This window comes from Brachycentrus maculatus, unplaced genomic scaffold (assembly GCF_059751285.1).
Source record: "Brachycentrus maculatus isolate JH-2025_06_01 unplaced genomic scaffold, ASM5975128v1 h1tg000092l, whole genome shotgun sequence".
Lineage (NCBI taxonomy): Eukaryota > Metazoa > Arthropoda > Insecta > Trichoptera > Brachycentridae > Brachycentrus > Brachycentrus maculatus.
This window is the reverse complement of record NW_028280846.1, coordinates 1,162,626-1,185,740: the sequence shown is the minus strand read 5'-3', so window position 1 is coordinate 1,185,740 and position 23,115 is coordinate 1,162,626. Positions and strand designations below refer to the sequence as shown.

Below are 23,115 nucleotides of genomic sequence, written 5' to 3'. Positions count from 1 at the left end.
ATAATATTTGACATTTGTGAAGTAGACTGTAGTATACAAAATTAGGGTGGCGCAAAATCAATCAACCAGTATTTTTTAACTACATAAAGAAAAAAGATTTTGAGTGATGGAAATGTTCAATTGGATTTTACAATTTTTTCTTCTTCTTCCTGGCTACATCCCAGCTTATAGTCCTTGTAAACTGCTGGGATAAGCTCTCCTCGTCCTGAGGTTTTAGGTCCTTTTGTCCTGGACAACTTCACCTAGGCCATGACAAGGATTTTACGTCACCTAGGATTTTACAATTTTTTGTTAATTGGAAAAAATGATATCCGTCAAGTGGCTGCCGCCAGTGTTGATATACATTTGTGCTTGTTTTATCAATATGTTTGTATAATGCAGCTGTCTAGTTTACAAATGCCAAATATGATTGACGTACGACACCATTTGTAAAAATTATAACATCTTCCTATAGGGTGAGTAATTTTGCGCCACCTGTATAAGTTGAACGCCAATTTGGAAATGAATAAAAATACAAAGGAATGTATGTATTTTTAGTGTTTATAGGCTGCTGAGAATGGAGACCATGATTTTTAATTCTTTGTGATTTTTACGTGACGGATATATTTTAATTATTTGACTGAAATGATGTATTTTTTAAGTATGTCAATATTAAACTTTTTTCCGTTCTAGTTTCGTACTAAAGCACTCACAAAAATCATTTGAATGAAGCCCACACGTGGAACTGATTGACAGACATACATAGTTATTACCCTGGATGACCTATTTTTTGGTATCATTTCATATACGTACTTCAAAGAGATTAATTGAACCACGCATTTATATGACCCACGTGATGTTTTTTTTATCGCGTTCATACAGATCTTTTTACAATCCACTATTACAATTTTGCTGTCAATGATAGGTAGAATTGGTAAATGTTACATGTGTGTAAAGTGATCACTTAAACCAGCCTATGACGGTCGTAAACCCTGTAAATGCCCCGACTTTCATATTCTTCTGTATTGATGTTGAGATGTAAAAAAAATAATGTAGTTTTATATTTATATTAAGCTATTTTGAAATGTCTGAAAGCTGATTTTACCAATACTTAAATGTATTATTTTCAGTTACAAATTAGGTATAATTAAAATCAATGTTTGGATCAATGAAAACCCTGGAAATACGATTTTAAGTAATGTCACATCCCGTCTCGCCGAATTCTAAACTAACATTTTTTATTGTCAAAATTATTTTCGTTCACCATTTTACATATACCTAAAGCGATAAAACTTACATGGCATTTCGACTCGGAAAACAAACATCGCTTTGTTCCTTCCCATTCCAATAAATTAAAACATGCTTGACGGAAAACGGTAACAAGAGGGTACCATAATACCCTTTTTCGGTTGTATTTTTACGAGCTTAGCCGAAATATTGCTCAGTCGAAGACAGCTAAGCGTACTGTGTTAATTGGTCATTTTAGTTTAATTTATTGATCTGTGTACTAATTTACTGTACGGGCCTATTCTCCTAGTACTCCGTTAATTTTTTTAAATTTAGGGAGTCCGGAGTACAATTTTTGTAGTTATAAAATTGAATAACTGAATATTAGCGTTAATTTATTAATTCTTAAGCCTTATAGCCTGTTTTTAAAAGGGCCTCCTACGAAGTCGATTCTTAATTGTCAGTCCATCTCTTTAGTGGTCTGCCTGGGAGGCATCTACCTTGAGGTTGGCCATATAGTGCAGTATGAGGGAGTCTGGATGGTCCCATTCTCCTCACATGCGAATTCCATTGTCTACTTCGTTGCCTTCCCCATCTAACGACATCTTCAATCTCGCATATTTCTCTAATATACTAATGTTCCTCCCTTATGGCAATTATTGTTAGTATGTAAGGAATTTTGTAAATATTTTCAGTCAGTGTTTGATGATGTCTTAATATGACGAAACGCGTCACATATTATCATATATATGTAAATAAAGTAGAATTCAATCCAAATAACCTTGTTTAATTTAGGATATTTTACCCAACAATTTCAAATGTAATTCTACCAATGTACCATAGTTACAATAAACATTTTATACATTAACTGATATGGTAAGAGAATAGCACCGGTAGGTTTTTTTAAAAAGCGATTAAGCAGTTATTACCTTCTGTATACTTTGTGTCGATCCATTGGCGGGAGATCCGAGGGGAGAGCCGCTAGAATTCGAATTGGACTCATTTCCGCTTCCGCCCTGCAAAATTCAAATCATGTTTATTGTTACCATATTATTTATTTTGTTAATGCTATATATACCCTCTCTATGTCGATGCCTTTATTTGAGTTCACGATGAAAAAAAACCTTTACTTGAACTATGTATACTTTTAGTCAGAAGCTGGCTTTATACGAGACACAATATTCATACTTTCAATATTTAAAATGATGTTAATAGTCCAAATTGGATATACATATAACTATATTTTAAAGGAAACAAACGTAATACATATAAATATATGAACATGTTTATTGAATAATCATTACAGAGATTATGAAATTGAAATGGTTGTGGTCACGTGGTTAGTGTCGCAGACTCTTGAGTCGGAGTTTTCTCGGTTCGAACCCACTCTACCACAATTTGATAGTTTTTTTTTTTTAATATTGAGCCGCACAGAGGCACAGAAATAGTATAATTAGTAAAATATTATAATAGTAAAATAGTGAAATTGAAGTATTTTTGTAAATAATAAAAACATAAATATTTCTCTTTGTATAAACAAACAAAAAATAAATATCGTAAGTTTTATACAAATCAAAGTGCCTTGGAGAAAAAAAGGAAGTCGAAAATATAAAATTTAGTCTGAAGATTTTTATTTAAACATATCGTAACTATGTAAAAATGTTTGCGACAGGAATATCTTACTTTGTAAAGGGTTAAAAGACAACAACTGGACACCACTAAAAGCGGATATAATTAATCATAATATGCAAATTTTAGAATGCTTATATTTGACCTAATGTAAATTTATAAGTATTATTTTTTGTTTTCGTATATCGGTAACAGTTAAAACGGATATAAAACCTTATTTTATTTATTTGTTACAAAATCCTTTATATAATTAAAATATAACTTTGTTTTAAAATTACTCTAAATATATAAAATGTGGTCTGTGTTTTAATATTTATAGTGATTGTAAAATAAAATTATATTTTAGTTTTAAAATGGAAAATCACAATGTTATTTCTTCAAATATAAATGAAAAAAGCCTTTATCTTATTTTTCTAGTAAACAAAATAAACATCAAAGTAAACGTTTGATGGTATAATTTCATTCCTAAAGAAGATTTTTTTATTTAATTAATATGGTAACAAGAGTTTTTTATATATATTTTATTAATTTTTTACACATTTCTACTTCCCAATATTGAAATTAATGACGCTGTTCTCTCCAATAAAGAGACTAAGCTCTTGTGCTTGGAGAGGGACTTACACTTATTATTTATTGTTTATGTTTGTGGGTGATATAAGCTATTTAAATTTTTTGTTTTTGTGTATTTTATAATCTATTTTTAGCTTTTTAATGTATTTGTTATACAATACAATTTTTGTACATCTGTAGAAAGGTTATTTGGTTCGCAAATATTTAAAGTTCTGTTGGAATTGTTTGGTATTGCATATTGGTATTGTAAAGTTATTTTGGTATCTCGAAGAATTTTTCTTTAGATTCAAGTATTTATCACCCTTAAATAGTTGAAGAATTGCTGTTTTTTTAAATGGTGTCAACTTTTGGGACTTGGAATGTTTAAAATAATCATTTTGTTGAAAAGATTTTTTTTTCATTTTAAAATGACTTAAGTGATTGTTCTCTGAACTGTTTTGATCTGGTTCAATTACTTTTTGCTTTTTTATCATTTGAAATTACATTAATAATTCCATATTTGTATATTTAGAATAAACCATTTCCGAACTATTTACATATAAAAATTAGATTTTTTCTCGTACGTACTGAACTACAGTGGAACCTCTCATAACGAGTAATTCGCATAATGAGCAAGAAAAAATTCTGTAAAAGATGCTCCCTTAACGACTGACATTTCGCATAACGAGTTACAGAGAAAGGGCAAGTCCCTTTTTCATGACATTCACTTATGAGCCGGGACTTCCGCGCCAGTCAAAACAAAAAATGTTTTGCTTAACGAGTAAGATTCTGTAACAAATTATACTCGTTATGAGTGGTTCAACTGTATTTTTATATCGCTCACTCCTTTCAAGAACGTCATAAATCAAAAATCGTCAATTTTCAGTTGTGCATGTTTACAGAATGCCGATATTGTTAAAAAAAAAATTTCAGAAGAGAGATGTTGTTTAATTTTTTTTTAATATTTTGCAAATGGAGAAAAAACCTTCAGGTTTTACCTAAAAAGATCTGTTGCAAAGTAAAAAGTTCAATAAAGTGGCTTGATATTTATTTTTAATACATTGTATTATATTTTTAAGCTTGAAAAACGATCTCCTGAAAAATCAAGTTTTTTTTATTTATAAGGTTCTTGAAAGGAGTGAGATATACGAGAGGGTTAAGTACATATTTTAAAGTTATAGCACTCACCCTCAATCCGCCAGTCGCGCACTTTTCGCTCGCGTTATAGTTGTAGTCGTCCAGTGGGTTCGTCATGGCGATCAGGGAGTTGAGGATCTCGGGCGTTCTGGGCGTGGTGCAGGCCGACTCCACGGCCAGCAGGTTGGCGACCGTGGAGTTGGCGGCGCTCACGTTCACGTTCACGTTCAAATTGTACATTTTCGGCAGCTTCCCGCTCAAACTGGTCGTGGTCGCGCAGTTGGTATCGCTGGACAGCACGATCGCAGGGGCGGACGACGCCATCGTCGAGGCGACGGTAGAAGTGGAATTCATTTTAAAATTATAATATCGAATAAAAAAATAATACGCAATATATCAATATCTCTCTCACTTTATGTCTTTCTTCAATGGAATTGTTTTTATTTTATAAAAATAAAAAAAATTAAATAAAAAATTCTTCAACAATATGTTTTACACTTTGATCAATCGATTTATAGATTGAATTTCAACTAATCCTAGATTAAAGTTTAATTTATAATAAACTTTTTTATTGTTTTTTTGCGAACACCCAAGATGGCGACTTCTGTAGTACGTTTTGGCGGTATTTTAAATACCAAATTCAATTCGGTATTGTAAGCGTGAAAAAAATGACGCGCGTTCAGAATTCAAATGAGTGCTTGTTCAATTCTGCGCCTTCTTTTTTATTGTACTTTTATGGCGGACGTTGTTATAGAACAGTAGACGCTTTGTTGGGAAACTAATGCGTATATGGACTTTTGTCAAACAGCCGGTCTATATTTTATGTAAATAAGTACTCGAGCGTTGATTTTAACACCGTCTATTTTCCCCGACGCTGTTGGCTTGGAGTGAAATAACTATAGATGGCACTGGTGGACGATCTTGGCGACGTTTCTCTGGTAGAGCGGTAGAGACCTGAAATAATAAAAATAAAACAATCAGAAACCATTTTAAAACTCAAAACTTTAACATATCAAAAGCATTAATTTGTTTATTGATTTGGCGTTTAATTTGTAGAACTCCATTTCAATTTATATTTGAAATATTGAAATCAAACACTGATTATTAGAGTCTACTAAATTATTTTTTATTATTAAAAAACAAATGAAAATAACATTTTGAGTGTGTCCAAATACTTGTGTGGTTGTCAATAATGGGTAGAATTGGTGAATGTTTTTTTTTGTTTTTGAGTCTAGGGATCTTGCATCCCTTGTATCGCTGCGACCATATTAGGTCTATTGTGACTTTCCTTGTGACTTGGTAAATGTTACACATATGTAAAGTGATCATTTAAACCAGCCTATGACGGTCGTCAGCTCCGTAAATGCCCGGACTTCCATATTCTTCTTCGTCTTTGAGTAGATATAAAAAAATAATACATAAAAAATAAATTTTGTGACAGTTGTTACGTCTTGTTGTGGCATTATCAAACTACAATAATAATAATAAAACCCTTATCTGCACCCCAATGGTGCATAGGGCACTGCTTCATGTAAACGCAGTGTTATCTTGATCGTTTACACATGAAGGAAAGGTGATCAGCCCTCCGCTTCAGGTACCAGTCCAGGGTAATATTGAATAAATATTACAGTGAAAAAATCACTTGTATTTATTTGACCCCCCCCTGGGAATCGAACCCGGGACCTCCAGAATGGTAGCCGAGCGTGCTACCATTACACTACGGAGGCGGACAAATTATTAAACTGCTGTCATAAATTTTACTTAAATGAGTAAAAAAATACTTTATTATTTGGCAGATTATAATAATATTTTATTCGTTCTATAGATTTATCAATGTATATATAATTTACTGAAATTTACATTTAAAAATATAAAAAGTCAATAATGTATTTCAAGTCGATAGTATTATTTTTAAGAAAACGTATTGAAAAAGCATATCTACAAATATGCACACCTTATAAATTCAAGTTAAAAGACGCGCTGATCTTTTTCTGCTTACGTTAGAATTCCAAACCGTCTCGAAAATGTAAACAGTCTCGAATATTAAACCCTTTTTGTTGTGAAAACATTCGTCGCTTTTAAAAACCGAAAAGCACATGTCTATAAAAATGATAAACTTTCCGCACGGCCGCACGCTGAGAACATAAACATCGCCACGGTACCACTTTTTCATACAAACGTGTGTTTATAATTTCGCAAACTGTCAAATTTGTTTAAAATTTTATATCGTCTTATTTTAACCCTAGATTACGGGACGTTCGTAAAATTTACGACGTACATACAATCTGTGGGTACCACTGGGGGAATACATGTAAAGAATGTAGTGACAACTAGCATGTTTGGTATTTTAGGTTTTTACCAATATTTAATGTTCATATTTTATACAAAGTTCTCAAAAAAGATGTTGCACTTATTTTTAAATATTTTTAGCAAACGTTTTTCGTAAAAAGTAAGTTATTGTAGTAAAAAACGTAAAAATTTTGTGCTTTTTGAACAAAAAATAATAATCCGACATTGTTTTAATTATATTATCTTGCCAGCTTTACACATTTTTTTAAATAGTAAACATAACTTTTGTGCTACCTTTAATTGAATTCGTGCTTTTCTATAAGTCGATTCAAAATCATGTTACATTATGGTCGATAAGACCTTGAATTTAGAATTCACAATACCGATCATAATGAGAGGTTATGGTTTCCATATATTGTAATAAATACAATTCAACTCTAAATATTATAATGAAAATAGTATGATCATTATTTTTTTTTTGGTTTTGTAACCGATGTTCTTGTTCAAACCCTTATCCGCACCCCAATTGTGCATAGGGCACTGCATCATATAAACGCAGTGTTATCTTGATCGTTAACACATGAAGGAAAGGTGATCAGCCCTAAACCGATAATAGATGGAAAAAATAACATTTATTTTTTTCAATACAAAACATTTACTCAAAGAATTTAAAAGATGGCAGCGTGGTACCTGACATAGAATGATAGTACAAGAAAATATTTATAAGTATTTCGTTTTGATAATAATTAATGGTGAAACTGCATTTATGATTTAGTCCATATGACTGGTTTATTTTTCTATTTCGTTTCTCAACACTAAGGCAGGTCACGACTCTTCTTTTTTTCTTTTATTATCGGCTTAAAATTATATTTTTCTAGAATCATTAATTACGTTGATCTCTCAACACGTCCATAAGGATGATTAATAATGTTTTCTAGAAAGTAAAACAATTTTATGCGACAAATTACTCTAAATAACGTTTATACCAACATCAAGTTGTTTGTGTTCTAGCAAAAAGTGTTACATCGTAGATTTTACGACATAAAATAACAGTTAACATAAAAAAATAAAATAAGGTAAAAAATATATTTAAAAAAAGAGTATTTGTGTTTTTATTATTTACGAAAATAATTCAATTTCACACTTTTTCTGAGAGCCTAAGCACCTCATTATTAGAAATGGCATCAAATTGTGGTAGAGTGGGTTGGAACCGAGAAACTCTGACTCAAGAGTCCGTGACACTAACCACGGGACCACAGCCCGACACTACTACAAATAATTTTCTAAAATAGTGTTATTTACACGAAATTGCTAGGAAAGTGTAAAAAACACACACACACATTAAGAATAGTTAGCGTATTTTAAATGCCGAGAATCAATTAATCAATATTTTTTTATACATTTTAACGTAAAATCCAGACTTTCGAAACATCTCATTATTCTTTAAAAAAATATTCCGTTAAAATTATAACGACTGTCAATGAAATCAGTAAAAAAATACTACTCATAGATTTTTAATATCGTGTCAATAGTCATGATTATTAAAAAATAAAACTTTTTTCATTTTTTTTTCAAAAGTGTTAGTAATGTATGTTATATTTCTCACTCACTGAGATTTTTGTCTACCGGTTTCGAGACATACCCGTCTCTTCTTCAGGACAATCACTACAACAGGATGCAAACAATAATACACTTCACTACTATACCACTATTCACACACTTACAACTACACAAAATGTTAATCACATACGATTTTGGACGACCCGAGAACCAAAATGCACTAAAGGCCGAGGTCTGACATGCTGTTGTAGTGATTGTCCTGACGAAGAGACGGATACGTCTCGAGACCGGTAGACAAAAATCTCAATAAGTATTTATTTACTAACATTTTTGTAAAAAGAAGAGTAAATGCTTCAAATATTAAAAATACATATTATTTTTAAAAAAAAAATTATAAAATTTAAAAAAAACACTTAACAAGCTCATATTTTGAATGGTAAATGTTTTTTAATGACGAGAATTGACCGATCAGTATTTTTGTATATCTTTACGTAAAATCGATACTTTCGAAACGTGTCAAGATTTTTTTTAAATCGTGTCTTAATATAATAAGACTATCCCACTATATGTATTGAGTCATACATCAAAAATCGATAATTAAATGATTTTTTATAACATTTATAAGCGTTTTCTGACTTAACGTTTTTGTAACGACAGTATTATTAAGAGGATTTCTAGTCTAGATTAATGTAAATATGTACACACAGCTTAGTCCGCTGTCTTTAGCAGCTACAAAGTGTTTTTATAGCGCTGTAGACACACTTGAACCGCTGAGTGAAATCTTCACTTAGGAAATTGAACATTAAGATGCAAATCTTTCGAGTAACACTTCCAGTAATGTCATCTTGTACCTACTATTTGAATAAAGGACCATTTGTTTCAATCCTACCCACAATTATATACTTTAAAAATGTGTAGAGAATTTCCTTAGACGGATTTTTTAACACTAAAATATATCGCTCACTCCTTTCAACAACGTCATATTTCAAAAATCGTTAATTTTCAGTTGTGCATGTTTTCAGAATGCCCAGAATGTACTATATCCCAGCAAAAGTGGCATATTTTTAACTTAATATTTATATGCTACAGGGCAGAAAGTGTTGTTTTTGCATTTTGAAGAAAATTTATTTTTTTATTAATAAGTTAATAATATAAGTTAAATATTTTTCAAATGGAGAAAAAAAAACTTCAGGTTTTACCTAAAAAGATATTTTGCACAGTAAAAAGTTCAATAAGTGTCTTTAAATTTATTTTTAATACATTTTATTAATTTCTTCAACTTTAAAAACGATTTTGCACAGTAAAAAGTTCAATAAGTGTCTTTAAATTTATTTTTAATACATTTTATTAATTTCTTCAACTTTAAAAACGATCTCCTGAAAATCCCCTAGGCTAGTACCATGTAAATTTAATTAATAAACATCAACCTATGACATACAATATTTTTAAATACATACACACAATGTTTTTTAAGAGTCCGATGTTTTGACTTTGTGAGGAATGAAGAGATAAGGCGTAGGACAAAGCAAATCTTGATCACAGCTGTTGTCAAGAAAAGGCGATTCAGTTGGCTGGGCCATGTACTCCGCATGCCTCCCGAGAGCCGCCATTAAGCTTGCCTCTTTTACAAGACACCAGTTTCGCGCGACCACTGTTGAAAGGTCTCGTCTGAACTTCGGGACGCGGACCTGACTTGGGAAGATGCAAGAGAGCTGGCAGCCGACAGAAAAGCCTGGATACAGTTTGTGGACTTCATATGATCCACATAGGGAGCGGATATAGTTGCAGTAAAAGTAAGTATACATAATGTACATACATATAGTATGAATACACCTACCAGGAGCACATCAACGACCAGGAGTAGTGAGGGTTTGAGTTATGGTAGTTTAAAATTAGCGGCATTGTTGTCAATTTTTCGCGTTCCAGATATCGCAACCGTCGAACGTCGAGCTTGCATATCGCCAAGTAGTCCCCGATACAAGTTTCCATATTTTTACTCCTGACGATAAACGTTTATACCCCATAAAGTGGCACCGAACGACGCTCGCAGTGGGCAGGATGCGCGCGCAATAAAACTTTACGAGCGCAATTTTTCAAGATGGCGGGTGAAATTGGCGGGAAGCGGGCGTCCTACCATCCTACGCCGAGCCGAGAGCTCGCGTCGGCGACATTTTGAAAGTTTACGAGCTACTTTCTTGCTCCACTGATATGGATGCGAGTTGAAAAGGAGTGCATCGCGGAAGATTTACGAGTACTATCCGTTTTGTGAGGCATATGGAGCACCTACCGTCGATTTTATTAACATTGTTGGGAAATTCAGCCAGGGCCGTCCCCAACCAATACGCAAATAAGTATATGATATCAGTATGGAAATATAATGTTATGTTTTTTTTTTAAATGTATGATTAACCTAACGTCATTTGAAGGTAGGTTAGGTTATGTTAGGTTAGGCTATGTTAGGTTAGGCTATGTTAGGTTAGGTTATGTTAAGTTAGGTTACGTTTATCAACATTGTTGGGAAGTTCAGCCAGTGTCGTCCCCAACCAATACACGAATAAGTATATCATACCATCATGGTCAGCACGCTCGGCTAACGTTCTGGAGGTCCCGGGTTCGATTCCCAGGGGGGGGTAGAATAAATATAAGTGTTTTTTTACCGTACTATTTATTCAATATTACCCTGGACTGGTACCTTAAGCGGAAGGCTGATCACCTTTCCTTCATGTTTAAACGATCAAGATAACACTGCGTTTGTATTACGCAGTGCCCTATGCACCATTGGGGAGCGGATAGGGGTTTTATTTTATTATTATTATTATACCATTATGGAAGGATAATGTTGTATTTTATAAAAAAAATAATTAAAATTAAAAAAATAACCTACTACATTATCAATAACTACATTATCAATGTTTTGTGATCTTTTTGTTGTTTTTCACAGCATAATGAATGGGCCCGATATATAATACATTTTTTTGCACATTATGATAAAAATACTTTTCATCGAGTTTTATGAATTAACCCTTTAGAACAAAACAAAAGTAGCCACTCGAGATCCCTGCACAAACGTGAAAGAGGCGAATATTGTTTTAAGACAAATGGAGTGGCGTTCAATTCTCTGTCAAGCCCTGCGGGGAAGCGGCGTGTTGGTTACTTAGGCAGTTATTTTTTTAATCCTAAGGAAGGAGCTTTCTTTAGTTGAGTTATATCATATAATATTTAGATTTTTTTCGATAATTCCATATATTATTTGGTCTCGTAAGTTTTATCGTTTTCCTTGTATTTAAGATACTTCTTTCAAACGTATTCTTACTACTCTTCATATTACATGTATATATTATTATGTAACCTCCTTAAGTCTGCGTAACGAGGTAGGTAAATATTTACATATGCTTAAATCTCTTCAACGTTGAGAGCAGATAGCGATCTGAATACAGAGAACATCTGTTATAATAATTACATTCAGAGGATGCGCCGTAATGATGTAAGATTTAGTAATACCACAATTATTATTCACTCATTCAATGACAACAACAGCAAATCTGCGATCTTTTTGTATAAATCCAGCCATTTTATTGTTCTTGCGATATTATTAACCTTTTTAAATATAAATCCCAGATGCATTCAAAGGATCTATTATGTATTGTAACTGCAGACAGTTGGTAGAATTCCATATTGAATTGTTGGGTAATATATCCAAAATAAAACAAGGCTTGTTGGATTGAATTCTACATTTCGCTCACTCCTTTCAAGAACGTCATAAATAAAAAACCTGATTTTTCAGGAAAATGTTTTTAAAGTTTAAAAATATAATACAATGTATTAAAAATAAATATCAAGCCGTTTATTGAATTTTTTACTGTTTAATAGATCTTTTAAGGTAAAACCTGAAGGTTTTTTCTCCATTTGAAAAACCTTTTTTAATATAAATCCCAGATGCATTCAAAAGATCTATTATGTATTGTAACTGCTGACAGTTGGTAGAATTCCATATTGAATTGTTGGGTAATATATCCAAAATAAAACAAGGCTAAAACAATCCAACAGGATTGAATTCAATATTTATTTATGTAGAATTCAATCACCAATTATCAATTAGCATATAACGATAAAACGTATTAACATATACATAAATAAATCGCTCACTCCTTTCAAGAACGTCATAAATCAAAAAACGTCAATTTTTATATGTGCATGTTTTCGGAATGCCCAGAAAATGTACTATATCCCATCAAAAGAGGCATATTTTGAACTTAATATTTACCCGCTACTGGGCAGAAAGTGTTGTTTTTGCATTTTGAATAAAAGGTATTGTTTAATTATTTAATTAAATATACTAAATATTTTTCAAACGGAGAAAAAAACTTCAGGTTTTACCTTAAAAGATATGTTACACAGTAAAAAGTTCAATAAATGGCTTGATATTTATTTTTAATACATTGTTTTATATTTTTAAACTTTAAAAACATTCTCCTAAAAAATCAGGTTTTTTGATTTATGACGTTCTTGAAAGGAGTGAGCGAAATGTAGAATTCAATCCAACAAACTTTGTTTTATTTTGGATATATTACCCAACAAGATCTTTTATGGTTTGTTGGTAAACATAATTTAAATTCGATTATTATAATATTCAATACAGTACAGTGTCCTAATTTTTCTTCACAATTACAGTATTTGTCCCACTAAGGAGTTGTTTGTATAAAGATTTTTATTTAAGACCCAGTATTCGTTAAGTAGAAACTTATTTTTCTCTAAATCCAGGTAACATTTTACAACATCGTTTTTGCATTGAAAACATTAGTTTTTATTCGAAATAAATATATGATTTAGAAAAAAAACAGCTGTTGAAAAGTTAAGAGTTAAAAATGATAATAAAAAATCTAAAATACATGCTTCGAAAAAATCGGGCGTGAATAGACATGTGACCTATCCGGCGATCTTCGGTGTAATGAATTTTATGTTAGCGAATATCCCTTTAAATATAAAAATAAATCACTTGTATAACACCGCTTTGGAGTTTGTTTATATAAACACGACTTGTTTCGAGGAACTACAGATGTTCTCATCAACTGGTGATAATATTGTATTGTCACCTTTTAATGAGAACATCTGTAGTTCTCGAAACCAGTCATGTTTACATTAATATAGACAGCTACCGTGGCGTAGTTAAATAGGTGCTCGACTGCGAACCTGGCGTCTCGGGTTCGATTCCCGCCAATTGCAAAATGAATTCAAGAAAGATTTATTTTCGATTGGTCAGGGTGTTTGTGGTATATTTTTCACATTTACCTTCCCCATCCTAATTACCCTACCAACAAGCCCCTAAAAGTAGAGGCGTTGCGGTTTATTCCTTTAAAAAAAAATTAACAATAAAATTAATAAACTGAAAAGTGTTATATTTTTATATTTTTATATTTAAATCATCGTGGTTTTCCACAAAGTTCCAAACCATTTTAGGATAATGCCGTATAGTGTATTTCATTTTTCCAAAGTTTCGACCAAACTTTCCTTCACAGCCTAACGATATAAAGGATTTCTTCAGCCTGAATTCAGTCGGAATTATCCCAATAACATAAATTAAAAAGTAATACAACTTGGGTAAATATTATTCACCAAACTTAACAAATTATACAGAGAGAATATTAACCTCCTAGCGTTCATATACCAACCATCATGTTTGAAAATTTAATGACACCATTTTCCTCCAATACTGAGTAATTAGCATATTGTACACATTTTTTGAATAGATCTATACAGGTGTTACAACACAATAATAACTGGTTATTTTTTGTTTATATTTTTAATTAAAGCACTCAATTATATTCTTGAGCAATTTTCGTTCGTCTATTCAAACATGCATTAAAATGCGATTCTTAGAATTTTGTCTCGGTACTTTAAATAAATCAAATATGACATTTCAAAATGTGGTTTAAATTTATGAATTGGCATTTAAAAAGTCAAAACTTTAAAAGGAACTGTAAAATCATTCATACGATTTAATCCAAGAAATATCTATGTACCTACACTCACTTGTATTACAACCCAAAAAGGCAGAATCAAGTCTGAAAATGTAAACATTAAGGTCCAACACACGTTAAATTGTAGCTTAATTTGCTTTGAACCCAGGTAACATTTGACGCAATCTATTTTTTTCTCAAAAAAAAATAATTTCTATGAGTTATTGAAAGATAAGGAGTTTAGTAAAAAAAAAAAAAATTTAAAAAATCAACACATATTCATGAAAAACAAACAAAAATTCAATATTATAAAAAACTATATTTTTTTAAATGTACATATTTTTTTTCAATATATAATATTATATATTAGATTGTTCGTTTTTTAAGAATACATGTGTGTTGAAAATATAAAAAACAAAATCTATATTTTAAAAACCGGGGTTGAAGAGACGATCGGCTCTCAGCGCAGACGGATGATTAATGAATTTTATTATTTCGGGCAAGACCTAAATATGATTTTTTTTGAGATCCTATTTATTCATATTAAAAATATTAATATATTTTTTATTAATCTATTAACACACATATCTTTAAGATAATTAATTATTTTGTTTAAATAAAGTCATGAATTTATTATTATAGCAACTTCTATCTTTATGGAACATCTTTGTTATATTTTCATGGTCGTATCTGAAATGATATCTGAGATTTTTTATGTTTCATTAATGTCGTAAAACTGGATTTAAAAACTGGTATTTATTTGCAAAAATAATCATATAACAATAAACTCTGAACTTGTACGTATTTACAAAAACACATTTGTAAATTATCACACGACAAATATTTAAATTAATCGAGATGTTTCTTAATTTTAAAAGTTGTTTTATTATCCACCATATTTTAGTGTGTAATACGAGTGTCATTATCATTATATTGCTTAATTAAACGTACACAATATTCAATAAAGTAATTTTAGTGAAAATGGAATTAAAACAAATATTATTTTAATATAATTGTATGGTATTCTATGGTTTAAGAAAAGTAAATAACTTTGAAATACAGCGTTTAAAATTAGTAAATTACTGTTAATATTATTTGTATTTTGTATGGCATTACAAAAAAAGTGTTTGTGCTAGTTATGAAAAATTATGTATCGTATCGTATTTTTAAGTATTTCTGTATTTGACTATTGAAGAAGGTGCCTTTGCTGTTATGGATCCGATTGCATGGTGATATGATCTTTCAGCAGTAATAACATGCTGTGAGAGTGAGATGAGTTTTAAAAAAGAATTGAATGACTGATTCGCATTTCCTTGTTTCATGAACAGAACCTCAAAGTAGTATTGCACAAAAAAGGCGTTGAATAAATTATCGACACTATATATAATATATATATATATAATTCTACACTATAAAAAAATATGTTTTATGTAAAATTTTAATAACTTTAATGGTTTATATATTTCAAATAGAGTCGTTTTCCCGAAATACTAATTTAAGGGTAAAAAGTATTACGATAAAAATGAACCCACAGTTACTGCACAAGGTTATTTTTAAAGAGAATAAAAATATATATATTTTACAGATCGATTCATATTTTTAGACCAAAAATTTTTATTTACAAAATATTGACTTTTATGCTATGAGAAATGGAATTAATTTTCTTTGTACGTTTAGACACTCAGTAGTAAATATGTGAGTATAATTGCAACATATGTAGGTGCATAGCAGCCTAGTAAATAAAAAGGAAAATAATTATAAATAATGAAAAAAAATTCAAATCAATTTATTTATTTTTTGTACTACACAGAGGCAAATTTTTTTTTTTATGTATTTATAGGGAGATCTGTGCACAAAAACGCATTTTATTATATATTTTTTCTAATATATTTTCAGTTATTTGCAAAGTTTGCATCTAGCTCAATAAGAATATGAATTATATAAAACTTTTTGTAAAAAATATTTTTATTTTTATGTTCCTTAGCACATTAATAAATAATTAATTAAATATTTTCGCTTTAATGTTACTTTTATCAGCACATTAATGCTTTATTGCAAAACAGATAGCCAGGTAAAAACACTCTAAGCAGAATATTTAGTTAATCTAAAGTCTGTTAAGAGAATCCTCCAGGGTTTGGTATTTTTGCGGTCCCAACACTGTGACAATAAAAAAGGCCTTCAATAGATTAGAAAAAAAACCACCCAAGGCTTTTAAACCTTCTAGGAAAACCTCACTCAATCTATTTAAAAAAGTTTAAATTAAAAAAGGTTTTAATAAAATGGAATGCCCCAATAAAGACTCTTCTTTATTTTCAAATATTACTACTCTCATCACGCCGAGAAATCTTCGAGGGTAGGCAGTGATGATAGAACGCCATACTCGTCTGTCCTGACATACACTCATTACTTGTTTTACATCTATATATCTTGTCATACATGCCCGACGGTTACGTTGACCTTTGACACGATCAGATTCAAGGTTCTGATTGATATAGTCGTACCAAATCTCATTTGGCCGTCCTCGTTCTGTCCTTCCGATCACATTTGCCAAATACACTTTAGTCATTCGCTCCATTTGTCCAAACCATATTTAAAACTTTTTCCTAATCGTTTAAGTTATCCCTAGTTTAGAATCACATTCCTTAAAATCTATATTTATTAATTTAAGGTTGATTTTTTACATACTATGATATACCAGATATTTTCCGCCTCCGTAGTGTAATGGTCAGCACGCTCGGCTACCGTTCTGGAGGTCCCGGGTTCGATTCCCAGGGGGGGTCAAATAAATATAAGTGATATTTTCACTTTTATGTTTATTCAATATTACCCTGGACTGGTACCTGAAGCGGAGGGCTGATCACCTTTCCTTCACGTGTAAAACGATCAAGACAACACTGCGTTTATATGACGCAGTGCCCTATGCACCATTGGGGTGCGGGTAAGGGTTTTGTTTAAAATGATATACCAAGTACAATTTTAATTAAAAATGGGTAGATATTACCACAAAATGGCTGCCGAATCAACTAATTAATAAATGTTCATTTTAAATTATTTCAAAAGATTAAGTTGTTTGAGAAAATATGCAAACGTTTCATCATAATCAAACAATAAAAATTTACCCGAAGAGTATTATAAAAATTAGATTTGCTTAAAAAATGCGATTTGATAAGAGGTTTTATGAATATTTAGGAAAATCCAACCACAAATCTGATAACACGTTTTATGTACGCTTGATTCATTATGTACACTTAAAATGTGAATAAAATCTGACTCTAAGAAACAATTGTTAAGGCCATACCTACTCCCAATATTAAATAAAATTCAGTTATTTTCCGGCAATGCATATGGCCGCCGTTAGGTCTCGCCCATTTTTTTTTTGGAATACATATTGGATTTTTTTTTGTTTTTTAGAATATGTATAAAAAAAATATTTTTATAATTTTTTTTTAACTCCTTACCTTTCAATTACTCTTTTCTTTTCAATACCATATAATTATTTCAAACAAAAACTTAATTTTTCAATGCAAAAACGTGTTTAAAGAAAAAAATCAATAACGAATTTCATCAATAATGTTACCTGATTTAGACTGATTTACACAACTTAACGAATACTGGGCCTTAAGTAATGAAACGATAAACCTTTTTCCAAAATAGAGGAATATTGAAATTTAAAATTTAAAAATCTAATCACAATAACCAATTTTTTTATATATCATTAAACTCTATTGCGTTGTATTGTATCTTTATAAATAAAAATGTAAAATTTCCTTTGATCAAATTCTTAAATCTCCTAAGTTATTCACTGATTGCTTTGAATATTGGACTCAATGATGCATTCAAATCACTCGTGTGTTTTATATACCTGTGTCAAGTAAAAACATTTTTCCAAATATTTTTAACCGCAATGGCAGCGTCATCTGTTGAACATAATTACAACGCTAACATAGCTCATGACAAAAATTATGTACCCACAAGCATTGTGAAGTTAGCATCTCTGTTCTTTCTTTTTCATTTGACCAGACTGAGCCACAGCGACGCGTGCATAGGTACAGCTAGTATTAAATAAATTAAAAATTTATCAATTATTGTGAATGTCAGAATTATTTCGATTTTTTTTACTGAAAATTCTTAAGTGTGAAATTTGATCCTTAAATTTTTGTGAAGCCAAATCGTTTATATAATAAACAAAAATAAATGCACATTTAAACATTTAAAAATTGTGACTTTAGCATTGAAAAGCATTTATTTTTCAAATTTACATAACGATTCAGACTACCCGACAAAAAATCTAATAATTTACTCGAGAAAACATCAATGTGTCTTTTAACAATGGAGTCGAAAATTCAACCGAGGCAATCTGTTATCATGGGTTGAAAAATTCTAAAGGCGAACACAAAAATAAAGCACTTGGAGTTCCAAGGTGAATCGTGTGGGAATCAGAAACACAAACGCCATTAAAGCACTTCCTAAATTAATGACATTGACCTCGTGTGTTTGAAAACACCAAAACGAAACACACAGTATTATTTCACCTGACAACAAACGTTAATTACGCGAACACGCCTGAAGTACGAGGCTAGAGTAAACTAAACTTATTGTTCGGTTCGTTTACAAAAATACATATGAACATACATGTCTTTTTCGTGATGTGGAGTAAGTTTTTTTTTTGTTTTTATTAAAAGCATTGTTAACTTTGTGATATGGTAATATAACACTCTTATTATCATTCATCGTTGACTTTGTGTAATACCACTTTAAAATACACTACTTCGTGACTACTACTACTACCGGCTTCCTTCATATAATATTCTCCACACCTAAACATTTATGTTTATATTTATGGTTATATAATTAAATTAAAGGGATGTAATAAAAATATGTCTACTGTTTATTTATTGGGGTGGTGATTGATTAATTACCACAATAAAGAATATATATATAAAGCAGTCACATTTTGGTAATATGTATTCATTTTTACTATGAGTTTTACTTTGTAAATACGGTGTTTGAAAGTGATGCGGAATGTCACAATAGATTTTAAGAAATAGTCAAAATAAATATTTAGAAAATATAAAAAAATATTTACTTCTGGTTGGACATATCGCTCACTCCTTTAAAGAATGTCATAAATCTATTCTAAAAAATATCTATCTATATCTAAAAAAATTGACGATTTTCAGCTGTGTACGTTTTTGGAATGCCCAGAAAATGTACTATATCCGAGTAAAAGTGGCATATTTTTAACTTAATATTTACCCGCTACAGGGCAGAAAGTATTGTTTTTGCATTTTGATGAAAAGGTATTGTTTAATTATTTTTTTTTAATATACTAAATATTTTTCTAATGGAGAAAAAACCTTCAGGTTTTACCCAAAACGATCTGTTGCACAGTAAAAAGTTCATAAGTGGCCTGATATTTATTTTTAATACATTTTATTATTTTTTTAAACTTTTAAAAAATTCCTGAAAAATCAAGTTTTTTTTATTTATGACGTTCTTGAAAAGCGTGAGCGATATACTTTTTCAAATATAATTATTTTTCAAAAATATAATTTACAAAATTTTAATGCTAGAAGTAGTGTTTTTCTTTCTAGTCAAAAAATAATAATACTTCAAGACATTTCGAATCCCAGCATCAGTATTAAGTACCTAAGTAATAACTGTCATCTTCGTTATGAAGTGTAGTTATATTAAGTCATTAAGTATTGCAAATAAACACACATGTTTCAACACAGCCGAAAAAGCTATAAAACTGACTTTGTCAGTCATTATGCACATTAACTACGAGCTCAGTCTCTATGTACTATACAATCCACGTTGCATAAATCTAACATACGATTTTCTTATGTAATATATAGGTTAGTCAATTGTAAAGGTTGGCGCAAAATTAATCACCCCATCGGAAGATGTTATAATTTTTGCAAATAGAAATTTATGTCAATTATATTTGATATTTGTGAACTAAACCACTGCAGTTTAAAAACAAATTCATAAAATGGGCATAAATATGTATCAACACTGGCAGCATCCACTTGACAGATATCATATTTTCCACCCAATTGAAACAAATTGTAAAGGTCCAAATAAAGATTTCCATCACTCAACATCTAGTCTGATATAATAAATATTTTTTGGTGTAAAACATCAGCGTCAGATAAAGATAAGTTCACGCGGTATTATACCTCCACAAAGAATATTTTCTCTAAAGAAGAGGATTTGGATATTAACCTATCCAGAAGTATGGTCATATATGTACGACCAATACAAAACACGATTTAAGACGTGATTTATTTCAAAACATGATTTTTGTCAAAATTATCCATGTTTCGATAAATCATGTTTACTGGTGTAAATGTTTTTTTTTAATTCGAGAAAATATGTTGTTTATAGCAACGACTACGATATAAAATTATAAAAAAGTAAAAAACAAATAATAAAAAACTCATTCTGGACAGGTTTAATAAATAAAAAATAAAAAAAAAACAAGATTTTTTTTTTATAATTTCTACACATTTCTACTTTTGACAATCTTAAAATAGACTAAGCTCGTGTGTTTGGAGAGGGACTTACATTTATAATTTATTGTTTATATTTGTGATTGACATATAAATTGTATTTTTTTCGATTAAATGTGATAATATACGATTTTAAAAATGCAATTATGAATGCAGAACGTATGTTGATGTCTATCGGATGATTTGTTTAGTTTTCCATCCAAACGCAATTTGGCTGTCGACGTTTCAAAACAGTTTTGCATTTTATGTGAGTATGTATTTTATTTATTTTAAAGTCAACCCGTGGGATATGTTCCTACGTATACTCCTACGGATGTTAGCACTAAACGGCACTTTTAACAAAAACTGCCACAGGCCGAGCGATATATGTATACAATCGAATAAGCAAACGTATGGATCTGAATGGTAGGCAAACAACATTAAGTGGGATTATTTATCATTATTCTTGAGGTATGCAAGCCTCTAGATTAATATGGCATATACAACCATCAAATTAAATAAATTAAAAAAATAATAATATAAACAAAAGAAAGTACAATGAATTGAAAGAGAGAACAAACATTTGGATAAATACACACACACACACACACACACTTTTGCATAACCAGAAAAAAATATGAACTTGAAGGTATACAAAGTCTTAACTAAATGTACCAATTTCTTCATGTACCTATTAAAATATATTATTAAATGTTTTATTGAATAAATATTCTAAACATGAATCGATGAAGACACAGTTTTTTGCTCGTTCCGGCATATTTCTTAATTCTTAAAAAATATTTCAGTTGCTTTAAAAAAATACGAAATAAGTAAGCTGGTTGTCTAAACTCCAGTATAAATCTACAGAGACACTCTGAATCTCTCAATATATATATATATTTATATATATATATATATATATATATATATATATATATATATATATATATATATATATATATATACATATAAACGTTTTATAAACGATATAGGTATATCGTTTATAAAACTCAAATCGGTCATTACTAGACATACGATAGTTTGCCTCTCACGTATTATTTACTTCTTCAAACAGCATAATACATTCATAACATTACTGAAACCTTGTGTATTTAGTACAATACCTACATATTATATACCTTTGACACCCACTCGAGCACCTTCAACACATTTCACGATCAAACGGAATACAAAATAGATTATATTATAAGAATTCAAAAGGGCATTTCAAAAGTGATAAATTGTCATTAAAAGGGAACATGAAAAGTGGTCTACTTATGAATTTGTATAACTGAAAGGAAGAAAAAAACGTGACACGTTTTATTGGTACGGACTACATACTTGTCAAAACAATTGCTAGTTCCGAACGGCTAATAAATATTTCATATTAGTAATGTAATAAATTAATCATAAATGCTTTATTGCAATACAGTACAGTAATTAATTTTATTGGTTGTTAAAAAACAATACGCTCAACCCTTTATCACATCTCAAATGTATGTATATCGTATACCCACAAATAAATATGTTTTAAATAAACCGTGTGTGTGTGTGTGATGGTGATTCTAGTAGGGACATACATACAATGCTGAGAAGCATAGTTTTTAAAGATCCTGAGAGGACAATATGTTCACCATTAGACTTTTCAACACAGATTTTCCGCAATAGAAAATTCAATTCAAATTCCGGGCAGCATTAAATAAAAACTACATTGGCCCAGCCATTAAAACAAGTTTTGCCCAAAAAAATTTTTCATTCCTCGCTCCAAAAATATTTAATTTGCTGCCCGAAACCATTAAGATTTCCAGGAGTGATCAGGTCTTTAAGAACAGTGTCCGTCGATGGTTACTTAACATTGGAAGGGACAAGGTGGAAAGTGAATTGATTAAAGTCCAGGTGTAATTATCACACTGAAAAACCTTAAAACATAAATTATTTTCGTATCTCCTGTATGTTATGTTTATAATCTAATCATTAAAAAAAATATATGTATATTAAAAATTTTAAAAAAATATATATAAACTTTGTATTACCATGTTAGTATTCGGCTCAACACAGGCCATGCCTAAAGAGCCGTAATACGTATAATAAATGTGTATATGAAATGAATATGTATATTGAATGTATCTATGTATTATGAAAATAAATAAATAAAATAAATAAATAAATAAATAAACTTGCCTAAAACATGTGTTGTACTCGCTAGCCATTCGAAACATAGGTGAACTCCGTGCATACTTAGTTCAAAGGACAGGTACTCTGAATAAAGATTATGACGTGTGATGGGTACGTCA

General features: G+C 30.4%; 1 protein-coding gene across 3 annotated transcripts in view; it reads right to left on the bottom strand.

The window, feature by feature from the left end:
• Atf3 (Activating transcription factor 3) overlaps positions 1-23,115 on the bottom strand; it is a 112,259-nt gene that overhangs the window by 12,934 nt on the left and 76,210 nt on the right. For all 3 annotated transcript variants that reach the window (XM_088258318.1, XM_088258317.1, XM_088258316.1), the window contains exons 2-3: positions 4,573-5,475; positions 2,136-2,222 (exon numbers count right to left, since the gene is read on the bottom strand). In XM_088258318.1, the coding sequence (XP_088114444.1) occupies positions 2,136-2,222; positions 4,573-4,875 (390 nt within the window). In that variant the 5' untranslated portion in view covers positions 4,876-5,475. The remainder of the gene's footprint in view (positions 1-2,135; positions 2,223-4,572; positions 5,476-23,115) is intronic.